Raw genomic sequence first — 14,634 nt, forward strand, 5'->3', positions numbered from 1 at the left:
GACCAAGCAATTTAACTGGTCAGAAGCCAGCTAAATCATTTTGAATAACTAGCAGATGGAAAATAGTGATATGGTTTGAATGGGGATGAAGGTAAGTTAATAAATTGAACTTCTCTGGTGTGATCGTCTCTCTTTCTCTCTCTGGATGCAGGAAGAATGAGATGGAATTGGAGCTTACCAAATGCTCCCTGGAGAGGGACTCGATGAGCCGGCAGCTGCTTCGCACCATCGAACAGAAAGTGACACTGTCTCAAGAGCTAGAGGCATGGCAGGTAAGAATATTCTGGTTACATTATCTCAAAAAGATATAGCGGAACTAGAAAAGGATCAAAGAAGAGCGACTAAAGAGGTTAGGGCTCATGAGCTTGGAAAAGAGACAGCCGAGGGGAGATATGATTGAAGTGTACAAAATCCTGAGTGGTGTAGAATAGGTACAAATGGATCGATTTTTTACTCCATTAAAAATTACAAAGACTAGGGGATACTCAGTTACAGGGAGATACATTTAAAACCAATAGGAGGAAATATTTTTTCACTCAGAAAATAGTTAAGCTCTGGAACGCATTGCCATATGGTAAGAGTGGTTAGCATAGCTGGTTTTAAAAATGTTTGGACAAGTTCCTGGAAGGAAAATCTATAGTCCATAGTCTGCTATTGAGACAGACATGGAGGAAGCCACTGCTTGACCTCAAGCGGTAGCATGGACTGTTGCTACTATTTGGGTTTTTGCCAGGTACTTGTGACCTGGATTGGCCACTTTGAAGATAGGATACTGAGCTAGATGGACCATTGGTCTGACATAGTAAGGCTGTTCTTATGACTATAAAAGCTAGTGAATGTGCCAGCAGGAAGGCAATGGTCTAGCTGACCTAACTCCAACTCCAACTTCAGTAAAGCTTTCGACAGCGTCCCACACCGTAGACTATTAAACAAGATGAAATCAATGGGGTTAGGTGAGACACTAATTGCATGGGTCAAAGATTGGCTGAGTGGAAGACGTCAGAGGGTGGTGGTCAACGGCACCCTCTCTGAGACATCGGAGGTGACCAGCGGAGTGCCACAGGGCTCGGTCCTGGGTCCACTCCTTTTTAACATATTCATAAGAGACTTGACCCAAGGGCTTCAGGGTAAAGTAACTCTATTCGCTGATGACGCCAAACTATGTAATATAGTAAATGAAAGCAATCTGCAGGATAGTATGACGCAGGATCTGCTTACATTGGAAAACTGGTCCTCGACATGGCAGCTGGGCTTCAACGCTAAGAAATGTAAGGTTATGCATCTCGGTAGCAGAAATCCATGTAAACCTTACACCTTAAATGGAGAAACACTAGCTAGGACTTCAGAAGAAAGAGACTTGGGAATAATCATCAGTGCAGACATGAAGGCCGCCAAACAAGTAGAGAAGGCCTCATCCAAAGCAAGGCAACTTATGGGATGTATCAATAGAAGCTTCGTTAGCCGCAAATCTGAAGTCATAATGCCACTGTACAGAACCATGGTGAGACCTCATCTGGAATACTGTGTGCAATTCTGGAGGCCACATTACCGTAAAGACGTGCTTAGAGTTGAGTCGGTTCAGCGGATGGCCACTAGGATGATCTCGGGGCTCAAGGGTCTCTCGTACGAAGAAAGACTAAACAAATTGCAGCTCTACACTCTAGAGGAGCGCAGGGAGAGGGGGGACATGATTGAGACATTTAAATACATCACAGGATGTGTCGAGGTGGAAGAAGACATCTTCTTTCTCAGGGGACCCTCGGTCACAAGGGGACATCCATTCAAACTCAGAGGAGGGAAATTCGATAGTGATATAAGGAAGTATTTCTTCACAGAAAGGGTTGTAGATCACTGGAACAAGCTTCCAGAGCAGGTGATCAATGCCACCAGCGTTATTGACTTTAAGAATAAATGGGATGCCCTAGTAGGATCCTTACGAGGGTCGAGTTAAGGAACTAGGTTATTAGTACTCAGACTTAATGGGGTGGGTCAGTAGAGTGGGCAGACTTGATGGGCTATAGCCCTTTTCTGCCGTCATCTTTCTATGTTTCTATGTTTCTATGTGAATGCCCACATGGAATTTATCTTAGTAAAACTTTGGTCACCTCTTTATTTGAGTCCAGTGTATCAGTTTAAACATACCATGGTCCTCAGAAAGCTACATTGAGTATATTAAAGTTCTTAATACTTAGGTGTGGTAGCCATCCTCATAGGAACAGGTAACTGATAAATCTTAGACCTTGGACCATTATTTTCTTTTATAATTTTAAAGTGCAAATGCTTTTAACTCTATATATTTAAAGTGCAGGTGCTTAATGATAAATAGTTATATAATCATGATGTTAATGAAATCACCACTTATCTTAGAACAGTTCTGTCTGTATCCCCACTGACGCGTTTCAAATTTTCTTCCTCAGGGTCAGGGAAAAGATTACTACAAGGATAAAAATTATAGTTAGAACTCCCGAATAGCCTAAAAATAAGGAAGTAAAAATAAAACTCACGATCTCACCAGAACAGTTCAACTTCTTAGTATATAACTAATTCCATAATGTTCATGCCGAGGCTTCAATATGGCCACAGCGTTTAAAGAGGAACTAAAGTACAAAAAAAACCCTGACATATACCGACTCCCACCAATCACGAACGAAAATGAAACCATACAAACAAGGCGGAACTAAGGATACCCATCCAATCAAATCGCCAACGTCAGCCAGTCACTTGTTAAATTTAGCCCATGAGGGATCATAGTATTAAGATCAAACATCCATCGGAGTTCCCTTAAATTTAGAATGTGTTCAATATTACCTCCCTCCCACTCAACATGTACAGTCTATGATCCGCCATCTCAAATCTGTAATTTTGTGTTTAAAAAGAGACCAATGACGAACTAAAGGGGCTGTTTCAGCTCCTGTATTTACTCGGGACTTATATTCGTTCAATCTAATATTCATAGGTCTAGTTGTCCATCCTATATAAATTTTAGGGCATGGACATTGAATCATTTATATAACTTGTGAGGATCTGCAATCTGTTCTAGTTCTAGCAAAATGTGTCCTCTCTGACTTTACACTTATCCACGTTGAACCTCATCTGCCATGTTGATGCCCATTCCTCGAGCCTGATTATGTCACGTTGCAGATCTTCACAGTCCCCCTGTGTCTTCACTACTCTGAATAACTTTGTATCATCCGCAAATTTAATCATGTCACTCATCGTACCAATGTCCAGATCATTTATAAAGATGTTGAAGACCACGGGTCCAAGCACTGAGCCCTGCGGCACCTCACTGGTGACGCTCTTCCAGTCCGAGTATTGTCCATTTACCCCCACTCTCTGTTTCCTATGCTCCAGCCAGTTTTTAATCCACGTGAGTATTTCACCCTCGATTCCATGGCTCACAATTTTCCGAAGTAGTCGTTCATGCATAGTCGAGGGTGACCAGTGGAGTGCCACAGGGATCAGTCTTGGGTTCGATCCTTTTCAACATATTCATAGGAGACATGAATCAAGGGTTTCAAGGTAAAATAGCATTATTCGCCGACGATTCCAAATTATGTAACACGATAAGTGACACTGCAAATAAAAATGATTTGTCCGACAGCATGAAGCAAGACCTGCTTTTACTGGAACACTGGTCCACGACCTGTCAGCTGGGCTTCAACGCGAAAAAATGCAAGGTCATGCACCTTGGTAACAATAATCCGTGTAAGACATACACACTGAATGGTGAAACCTTGACTAGGACTGCAGCAGAGCGGGATTTGGGGGTGATCATTAGTGGAGACATGAAATCAGCCAATCAAGTGGAGAAGGCTTCATCCAAGGCTAGAGAAATGCTGGGCTGTATCCGGAGAAGCTTTGTTAGCCGGAAGCCAGAGGTCATAATGCCATTGTACAGAAGCATGGTGAGACCTCATCTGGAGTACTGTGTGCAATTCTGGAGGCCACACTACTGTTAGGATGTGCTGAGAGTTGAGTCGGTTCAGCGAATGGCCACCAGGATGATCCTGGGGCTCAAGGATTTCTCGTACGAAGACAGGCTGCACAAGTTGCGGCTATACTCTCTCGAAGAACGCAGGGAGAGGGGAGATATGATAGAGACATTTAAGTACATCACTGGTCGCATAGAGATGGATGACGACATTTTCCTTCTAAAAGGACCCTCATCAACAAGGGGACATCCACTGAAAATCAGGGGGGGGAATTTCATGGGGAAACCAGGAAGTACTTCTTCACAGAAAGAGTGGTGGACCATTGGAACAAACTCCCGGAACAGGTGATCGTAGCCAGCAGCATACAAGATTTTAAGAATAAATGGGATGCCCACGTTGGATCCCTATGAGGGTAGCGTAGAAGGTCGGATCCCTACGAGGGTAGCGTAGAGGAGGGCAGCTTGGGGAGGACTGATAGAGTGTAGCTTGGGGGAGGGTTGATAGAGTGGGCAGATTTGATGGGCTCTGGCCCTTTTCTGCCGTCATTTTCTATGTTTCTATGTTTCTAACCTTGTCAAACGCCTTCTGAAAATCCAGATATACAATGTCGACCTGGTCGCTCTTGTCTATCTGTCTGTTTACTCCCTCAAAGAAGTGCAGCAAGTTTGTCAAACACAATCTGCCTTTGCTAAAACCTTTGCTGACTGGTCCTCATCAGCCCATGTCCGTCAAGGTGATCAATGATGCGGTCCTTTATCAGCGACTCTACCATCTTTCCTGGTACCGAAGTCAGACTCAACGGTCTGTAGTTTCCCGGATCTCCCCTCGAATCTTTCTTGAAGATCGGCGTAACATTCACCACCTTCCAGTCTTCCGGAATCTTTCCCGATTTGATCAACAGATTGGCTATTAGTTGAAGCAATTCAGCTACGGTCCATTTCAGTTCCTTGATGACCCTCGGATGGATGGCACTCTTAAGCCTATCTATCTGCCTACACACCTCCTCTAGATTGACCGTCAATCCTGTCAGCTTTCTGTCTTTGTTTCCAGCATATAGCCTGATGGGTTCCGGTATGCTGTGTAGATCTTCATCAGTAAATACAGACGCAAAAAATGTGTTCAGTTTGTCAACGATTGCTTTATCCTCCTTTAGTGCTCCCATTATTCCATGGTCATCCAACGGTCCCACCGCTTCCTTCTTGGGTCATTTCCCCTTAATATATTGAAAGAACAGCTTGAAGTTCTTCGCCTCCTTGGCTCTTTTTTCCTCGTAGTCTCTTTTGGCCCCTTTCACCGCCTTATGTTCATGCTTGTTCCAGTTTTCATCTGTGTTTTACCTTTTCCATTCCTTAAACGAAGTTTTCTTGTTTCTGATCACTTCATTCACCTCTACAGTGAGCCACACCAGTTCTTTGTTCTTTTTCCTCTTTGATCCCTTGTTGATATGCGGTATATATAGATTTTGCGCCTCTGTGACCGTGTCCTTAAAAAGGGACCAAGCTTGCTCTAGCATTTTTACAGTGCTTATACTCTTCCTAATCTTCTTCCCTACCATGAGTCTCATCCTTTCGTAATTCCCTTTTCGGAAGTTCAGTGATGTGGCTGTCATTTTGGACCGATATTTCTCCCCTGCATCCAGATCGAAAGTGATCGCTGTTTCCCAGTGTCCCTTCTACTTCTACATCTTATGCCGGTCCTCGCAGGCCATTTAGAATTAAGTCCAGAATTGCATTTCCTCTAGTATTTTCCTTGACAAGTTGTTCCAGGAAGCAATCGCCTACACTTGCAGGGGTGTCCAACCTTTTGACTTCCCTGGGCTGCATTGGCCGAAAAAAATGTTTCTGGGGCCGCACAAACACGTAAACGCTGCAGCAAGACAGAGGAGGGAGCCGGCAAGACGGTAAACACCTGGGGGCAGCAGAGGAAAGCACTGCATCGCCCTTGACTGAGGCCGCACAAAATACTTCACGGGGGCCACAGGTTGGACACCTGTGGCCTAAAGCATCCAAGAACTCTAACGCAGCCAGAGGTGCCTAGGTTCCAATCTATTCCCAGATAGTTGAAGTCGCCCATGATAATTGCAGTTGCGTTTAAACTCATCCGTCATTTCTCTGTCAATTTCTTTGGACTGCCCTGGGGGCTGGTAGTAGATGCTGATCTTCGTTTCCAGGCCATTTGTTCCCAGAATTTTGACCCATAGAGACTCTAATTTATCTGTCAGTTGTGGCGTGTTCTCTCCAGTAGATTCAATTCCCTCTTTGATGTATATGGCAATGCCCCCACCTTTTTGAGCCACTCTGTCTCTGCGGTATAGTTTGTATCCCGGTAGCACAGTGTCCCAGATATTTTCCTCAGTCTACCATGTTTCCGTGATGCCTATGATGTCAACATTATCTTTTTGTGCCATAGCTTCTAATTCACCCAAGGCTCCTTGCATTCGTGTACATACACTTGAGTTTGCGACCTGCTGAGCTATTGGCTATTTCAAAGTTTCTTGTATGAAATTTTATCTAAACATTGATGGGATCGGTGAAGAGAAGATATATAAATTCCCAGTAAATAAGACAGTTCAAATCACAACGGGGTGACATCACTGAGATCCCTGAAGAAAATTTAGAAGTATTTAAGTAAAATTTTTCTGAGTTAATTGACTGACAGATTGATTGTATGTATTTATAGAATAGCAGATTTTCAGGAATGCTTAAATGTTAGCATTTTAATTTTAGAATTACCCCTATGAGTGCAGCATACCCTGCTCTGACTGGTCTGAGAAGCAGAAGCCTGATCTGGTAGACAAATCTATGTCCTCTACATGGCTATTGGCTATAGAGCATCTGAGCAGGCATCATCTTATGTGCCTGTCCTTTTTCTTTCTAATACAGAAGAGAAGCATCAGAAAAGCCATACCAAGGCAATCTCTAAGGATATTCAAAAGCTCTTCTGGGACAGTGCTTCTGAATATCCTGCTTAGCAGTATTTATCAGGATGGCAGAGAAAGAACCTGCATAAAATGTGTACAATGCTGCATACATCTAGTAGCACTATAGAAATTAGTAGCAGAAATTAAGTGTAAACTTAAGAACATAAGAAGTTGCCTCCACTGGGTCAGACCAGAGGTCCATCCCGCCCAGTGGTCCGCTCCCGCGGTGGCCCACCAGGTCCTTTGACCTGTGAAGTGATTTGACCATTTTTATATCCTACCTCTGCTTATATCTGTACTCCTCAATCCCTTTATCCTTTAGGAACCTATCCAAACCTTCCTTGAACCTCTGTACTGTGGTCTGGCCTATCACAACCTCTGGAAGAGCGTTCCATGCGTCTACCACCCTCTGGGTAAAAAAGAACTTCCTAGCATTTGTTCTGAACCTGTCCCCTTTCAATTTCTCCGAGTGACCCCCTAGTGCTTGTGGTTCCCCACAGTTTGAAGAATCTGTCCTTGTCCACTTTCTCTATGCCCTTCAGGATTTTGAAGGTTTCTATCATGTCCCCTCTAAGTCTCCTCTTCTCCAGGGAGAACAGCCCCAGCATTTTTAACCTGTCAGCGTATGAAAAATTTTCCATACCTCTTATCAGTTTTGTCGCTCTTCTCTGGACTCCCTCGAGTACTGCCATGTCTTTCTTGAGGTACGGCGACCAGTACTGGACACAGTATTCCAGGTGCGGGCGCACCATTGCACGATACAATGGCATGATGACTTCTTTCGTCCTGGTTGTGATACCCTTTTTGATGATGCCCAGCATTCTGTTTGCTTTCTTTGAGGCTGTTGCACACTGCGCCGATGGCTTCAATGTTGCGTCCACCATCACCCCCAGGTCTTTTTCAAGGTCGCTCACCCCTAGCAATATTCCCCCCATTTTATAGCTGAACATCGGGTTCTTTTTCCATACATGCATGACCTTGCATTTGTCCACATTGAAACTCATTTGCCATTTTTTTGCCCACTCCGCTAGTCTCGTCAGGTCCCTCTGCAGGTCTTCACAATCCTCCTTGGTTTTGACCCTGCTACAGAGTTTGGTGTCATCAGCAAATTTAATGACCTCACATTTCGTCCCCGTCTCCAGGTCGTTGATAAATATATTGAACAGGAGTGGTCCCAACACCGATCCCTGAGGGACTCCGCTCGTGACCCATTGCCAGTCTGAGTAATGCCCTTTTACTCCAACCCTCTGTTTTCTGCCCGCCAGCCAGTGTCTGATCCATCGGTGTACATCCCCTTGCACCCCGTGATTCCACAGCTTCTTAAGCAGCCTTTCGTGAGGTACCTTGTCGAAGGCTTTTTGGAAGTCGAGGTAGATGATGTCTATGGCTTCCCCCTTGTCCATCTGGCTGTTTATTCCCTCAAAGAAGTACAGTAAGTTCGTGAGGCACGACCTACCCTTGCAGAAGCCGTGCTGGCTCGCCTTCAGTTGTCCATTTTTTTCTATGTGCTCGCAGATTGTGTCCTTGACCAGTGCTTCCATCATCTTTCCCGGGACCGAGGTCAAGCTCACCGGCCTGTAGTTTCCCGGATCTCCTCTTGATCCCTTCTTAAAGATGGGCGTGACATTTGCTATTTTCCAGTCCTCTGGGATCTGACCAGTTTTCAAGGATAGATTATATTTGGCAAAGTGTTTCCGCTATTTCGTTTCTCAGTTCCTTTATTACCCTTGGGTGGATGCCGTCCGGGCCCGGTGATTTGTCGCTCTTCAGTCTGTCTATCTGTCGGAGGACATCCTCTCGGCTCGCCTCTAATTGGACCAGCTTTTCATCGTGGTCTCCATTTATGATCTCCTCAGGTTCTGGGATATTGGATATGTCCTCTCTCGTGAAGACTGATGAGAAGAACTTATTTAATCTGTCAGCTATCTCTTTTTCCTCTGTTACCACTCCTTTCCTGTCTCCGTCGTCCAATGGTCCCACTTCCTCCCTGGCTGGTTGCTTCCCCTTCACATACCTGAAGAATGGTTTGAAGTTTCTTGCTTCCCCCGCCAGTCTTTCCTCATACTCTCTTTTTGCTTTCCTAACCTCTCGGTGACATTCTTTCTGGTGCCTTTTGTGCTCCTTCTGGTTGTCCCTTGTTGGGTCCTTTTTCCATTTTCTGAAAGATGATTTCTTGTCACTTATCGCCTTTTTCACTGCATTGTTTATCCACACCGGGTTTTGAGCTCGATTCTTTTTGCACCCTTTCCTAAATCTTGGGATGTACAGGTCTTGTGCCTCGTGCACCGTGCCCTTGAGTAGGGCCCAGGCTTCCTCTACAGTCTCCATCTTCATTGAGCTGTTGCTGAGCTTTTTTCCCACCATTTTCCTCATAGCCTCGTAATTTCCTTTTCTGTAGTTGAGTGCTGTCGTTGTGGTTCTTTTCACCTTTTGTGATCCTATGTTTAGTTTGTACTGTATCATGTTGTGATCGCTGTTTCCTAATGGTGCTAGTACTACCACCTCCTTTGCGGGTCCCCCTAGCCCATTGAGGATTAGGTCCAGAGTGGCATCCCCTCGCGTTGGTTCCGTGACCAGCTGTTCCATGTAACAGTCCCTCGTTGCCTCTAGGAATTTAGTTTCTCTCGTGCAATTGGAGTGTCCAGTGTTCCAGTCTATTCCAGGGTAGTTTAAATCCCCCATAACCACCACACTTCCAATTTTGCATACCTGCCTCAATTCGTCTTGCAGGTCCTGGTCGTTTGTTTCTGGCTGTCCTGGTGGGCGATAGTACAGTCCCAATTTGATGTCTGCTCCATTTCCTCCTGTCAGTTTAACCCATATTGATTCCAAGCTGTCCGCCCTTACTGTCGTTTCCATCCTGGTTGAAGGAATGGAGTCCTTTATATACAGTGCTACTCCTCCACCCTTCTTGTGTGTCCTGTCCCTCCTATAGAGTTTGTACCCTGGCAGTGCCACATCCCATTTATTGTCCTCGGACCACCATGTCTCTGTGACTCCTATTATGTCCAAGTCCTCTTTACTGGCTATAACTTCTAGCTCTCCCATTTTTGTCCTTAGGCTCCTGGCATTTGTATATAGGCAAATTAAGTCCCGGTTGGTTACCTTCTCATTTGGTTCTTCTCGTGGTTTGGTGCTCCTGTCGATCCCCTCACGGTCTGCCAGTCCCCGAGCCTCATTCTGTTCACCTTCCTCCTGTGGTGTGTCTATTCCGTCCTCCGTCCGCTTCTTCGACTTTGGATAGCCCTCTGTTTCCGGCTGTTTCTTCATTTTGTCGCTCTTTAGTTCCTTAAGTTCCTTTGATCCCTGCAAGGCGTCTTTGGGTTTTAGTCCAGAAAATGTCCACACAGTCTCGAGCCCTCTATTGCCATTTCCTGATTCAGTATCCTTGCTTGATACTGTGGTCCGATGTGTCGAGGTCAGATCGACTATCGGCTTTCCCCTTGGCACGCCACAGCTGAGTATGCCCACGCTTTGTCTACCACATATCCGATAGTTTGTCTGGAAAAGTTTATCGTATGGCATAGTATGGGGTATAGTATTAGTTAGGCCTATTTTTAATAGTGACTCTCAAGCAACCAGAAACTACATTTATCCAGCATCTATCAATCCCCATGGGTGTAGGTTAACTGAGAGTCTACTGTATGTACTTTTAAAGTAGTTAACAGTTCCCTCTAATGGTAAGAAATAGGAACTGCAGCTAAGAAGAGAACTACAAGTGCATTGCAGTAGGTGGTACTCTTTTTTGTAGTTGGTTAAAAAACCTACAGTAGATTGTTATCTATCCAGCACCCATGGGGACTGGTAGATGTCGGATAACTGTAGTTTCTGGTTGATTAAGAATTGGTGTAAAAAATACTGTAGCAGCAGGCAGCCATTCCTGACATCAGCCCTCCTTCCCTCCCTTCCTCCAACCCCCGAAGCAGCAGAGCTGGACCTGACAATACCCCCCTCTCTTCAGGTTCAAGGCAGCAGCGGCAGCAAATCCTGATAACCCCTCCCCCCCCTGACCCCAAAGCAGCAGCAGCAGCCAATCTTGGCAACCGTCCTCGGGCCTTAAGCAGCAGCAGCAGCTGATCCTGACAACCCCCCCCTCCCCCTTTTCCTCCCTCAGCCCTGAAGCAGCAACATCAATTGATCCTGACACCCCGTCCATCCCTCCCTCCCTCCCTTTCCAAAGGAATAGTGACAGGTGGTAAACAGAAGAAGCGCGAGACGGTGAACAGAAGCGCTGTAAACAGGCTGCTTCCAGCCAGCTCCAGCAGGGCCTTTCTTCTACTGCATTGGAAGTAATGTAGCAGAGGAAAGGCCCTGCCAGGGCCGGCTGGAAGCAGCCTATTTACGGCGCTACTTCTGTTCACCGCTGGTGCTTCTTCTGTTTACCGGCTGCTGCTACTCTTTCAGTAAGGGAGGGAGGGAGGTTGTCAGGATTGGCTGCTGCTGCTGCCTCGGGCCTAGAGGGTTGGCAGGACAGCTGCCGCTGCTGCTTTGAGGGCTGGAGGGAGAGACATTTGTGGCTGCCAACTGCTTCAGGGGCTGGAGGGAGGGAAGGAGGGGGATTGTTTGGAGATTGTCTGAGGAGTGCAGACTTTTCTTTTTTTTTTTTTGCCAGTTGGTTGAGAGTGTTGGTTAATTGAATGCCGGATAGACAAGATTCTACTGTATTTCTTCTAAGTATGCTCATATACTGCTTCCTGTAAATCAAAAGCTTGAAGTCTACAACAAAGGAAAAATCCCTAGCTAAAGGAAAAGGTGACTGTGGCAACACCAGAAAACATTCCATGGCCGGCAGAGCCACGCTTTTAATTTTCCTGGAATAGCATTCTTCACTCATTTTAAATTAGAATCTTCTGTTTTCCTGGCATTGACTCCACCTCTCTGTTTTCTCCATTTACAGGATGATATGCAAATAGTGATAAATCAGCAGCTGCAGAGTCAACGACAGCAGGAGCAGAACAAGTCACTGGAGAACAGTCCTGCTAAGAACTTGAGGAGCCGGGGTTCACGCCGCAATTTTTCCTTCCGCTTCAAAGATGAAATGGATTCCAGCAAGGAGGGAAAGGGGTTCTTCTCTTTCTTCAAGAAAAGCTGATAGGGGATTGAGGGAGAGACACTTGGGACGATGCAAAGGAGAGGGTAAAAAGAAGGTAGAGGAATTAGAACATGCTTGAAATGCTTTCCAGGTGCAGTTAATATTGATGCTACCATTGCTGCTGGTGGTGATCTTTGTGATGAAGGGATGGAAAGGAACCGAATGGCCTTCTCCCTTTGAAGCTGCACCTATTTGTCAGAGACAGGAGCTTTGTTTTAGGTTCCACATGTAATGCAGCTTGCATGTTCTTTTCTATCTATTCTTATGAGCCTGTGGCTAATTAGTAAACTCAGGTGAACAAGTTCTAAAAGTACCTTTAACCATCATATTAAAATAAGCTGAGACTCATCTCCCAAGGGTTCCCCTTCTTTTCCTGCTGCTCTGCCTCAGAAGTGTTTCCTTTAGTCTTTGTGCATTGTAAGCCCAGGAACACCTCATAACACTCTATTTTTTTTTTGTTCCATATTTACTGACCCTATGCATCAGTACCTGGAGCCTCCTCAGTGAAAGGCCAGGAGCATGCCATATCAGTCAATAGTACTATCTTTTCTAAAAACACCGCCACTCCCTGGAATCTATGTACAGCACATAGCCAAAAACACCCCGAAAAGACAAATGTTTTTCTGCATGCCTGAGTGCTCCCATGAGAAATGCTGCAGACAAAAATGAGACAGGCTTCATTTAGACTCATTGAGTCATTTTGAAGATGCAAAGATGGAGAAACTGAATGACTTTTACTCAGAATGAGCGTGTGACCTATCCCATATGTGTGAAAAATGTAATTTTTATTAAATTTGTTATGATGGAACATTTGACAATTTGGGGGGAGGTATCTCTGTCTAATGCAAGGCAAAGAATATTCAAAAAAGACCTCTCGATAGTGTGAAAGAAAGGATTTTCCATACCATACTGTCCTTGCTCCCATCACTTTTTACTTTGGTCTCTCAGGTGCTGGAAGGTAGGGGGAGTAAAGGGGTGTGAACCTATATGGTATCTCACTAAAGTCTCTGACAAGGCATTCTAGACAGCTAGTTCAGTCTGTCTTTCCCAAGAAGTTCTTGCTATCACTCATTAGAGATTGGCATAGAAGTTCAAAGTTTAATACAGAAATTCACAAAGGCACAAATTAAACACTTGATAAATATTCAAATACAAGCTAAGCTTGTAAATACAGCTGTCAGTCTAAAACATCTGTGAAAGTAGGATGGTTTAGTGATAGGGCTTTGGCTCCAATTTGTTGCATTCATTTTCAGAATGGGAGACATTTAAATATGCTACAAGTTATTGTACCAGTATTTAAGTATTTAACTGAGTACTCAGTAAGTTTCTAATCTGATATTCAGATGCTTTAATCATCTAACATTTATCCAGAATTCATTCTATTATTGGCATGTACAGGCTTCTGTGCATAAAATCTCACTTGTGCACAACTGCTTCTTTTGAAAATGTAACCTATACCATGTCTTGATGAAAAGTGAAATTAATTATAAACACAAGTATAAAGATGTTACACCTTTGGGACTGCTCCCAGATCCTTTCCCTGAATCTGAGCAACAGAAGCACTGCTGCTGCTGCCTCTCTTCATAGGGTTACCATTTTTGGGGCCTCAAAAATCCAGACACATGGTCCCACCCTGTTTTGCCTCTGGCCCCGTCCTGTTCTGCCTTTGGCTCTGCCCCATTCTGCCCCAGCCTCTCTCAGTTCAGCCTCTAGCCCCGCTCCCATAAACCTCCTTCTTCTTCCCTGACAAGCTCCGGCCACAACTGGAGGGCCTGGAGCATGTGTGGATATGTGTGACGTCATCCATGCATGCTCAAATACCCTCTACATCAGTGGTCTCAAACTCGCGGCCCGGGGGCCACATGCGGCCCGCCAGGTACTATTTTGAGGCCCTCGGTATGTTTATCATAATCACAAAAGTAAAATAAAACAGTTTCTTGATCATATGACTCTTTAGCTATAAATGACAATATTATTATTAAGACTTGGCCAAAAGGAAAGATTTATAAACTATGAAGAGTTTTACCTCATGCAAAATTGTCATTTCTTTAAAAAGACATCAACTATTTTTTCTGTGGCCCTCCAAGTACCTACAAATCCAAAATGTGGCCCTGCAAAGGGTTTGAGTTTGAGACCACTGCTCTACATGTAGCCGGAGCTCGTCGGAGCTTTCCAAAACCCGGACAAACTGCCGGGTTTTGAAAAGTCCGTCCAGGAACCCAGACAGTTCTCTAAAAAGAGGGCATGTCTGGGTTTTCCTGGATGTCTGGTAACCCTATCTTAGTGGAAGTAATCAGGACTAGAGTAAAAATTATGGCGCCAATAGACAGCTTGAGAGCTGGGGGAAGGGCAGAAGGGATCCATATGAGAATCAGAAAAGGAGCACTAGAAGACCGTAGTGCTGCAGTGATGCTCCTGTGGAGCAGCACATGTACCTGACCCTAAAGTAAGCAGGAACAGGTTCTTCTATATGCCCTGGGTATTTGACACCTTTAAAGTCTAGGCCAAGAACATCAGTATTCTCTGTTTTGGAAGCATTTCCACTAATTTACTTACCAAATCACTATTCTATAATCTCAGTGCCTAAATCTTCTAGCCTGCCACTCGGAAGTGGTGTGGCCATGGGAGGAATCTGAGCAAATCAGGGGCATTCCTAGAAGTTGGGTGTAATATAATAGATTACTATC

The 14,634-nt window shown here is 44.8% G+C and overlaps 1 protein-coding gene across 1 annotated transcript in view; it reads left to right on the forward strand.

The window, feature by feature from the left end:
• The window catches only part of BICDL2 (BICD family like cargo adaptor 2), a 166,911-nt gene extending 153,121 nt beyond the window's left edge, over positions 1-13,790 (forward strand). The window contains exons 10-11 of the mRNA XM_033947146.1: positions 152-272; positions 11,753-13,790. Of these exons, the coding sequence (XP_033803037.1) occupies positions 152-272; positions 11,753-11,947 (316 nt within the window). The 3' untranslated portion in view covers positions 11,948-13,790. The remainder of the gene's footprint in view (positions 1-151; positions 273-11,752) is intronic.
• Positions 13,791-14,634: the final 844 nt, after the last annotated feature.

The sequence above is a fragment of the Geotrypetes seraphini genome, chromosome 5 (assembly GCF_902459505.1).
Source record: "Geotrypetes seraphini chromosome 5, aGeoSer1.1, whole genome shotgun sequence".
In the NCBI taxonomy this organism is placed as follows: Eukaryota; Metazoa; Chordata; class Amphibia; order Gymnophiona; family Dermophiidae; genus Geotrypetes; species Geotrypetes seraphini.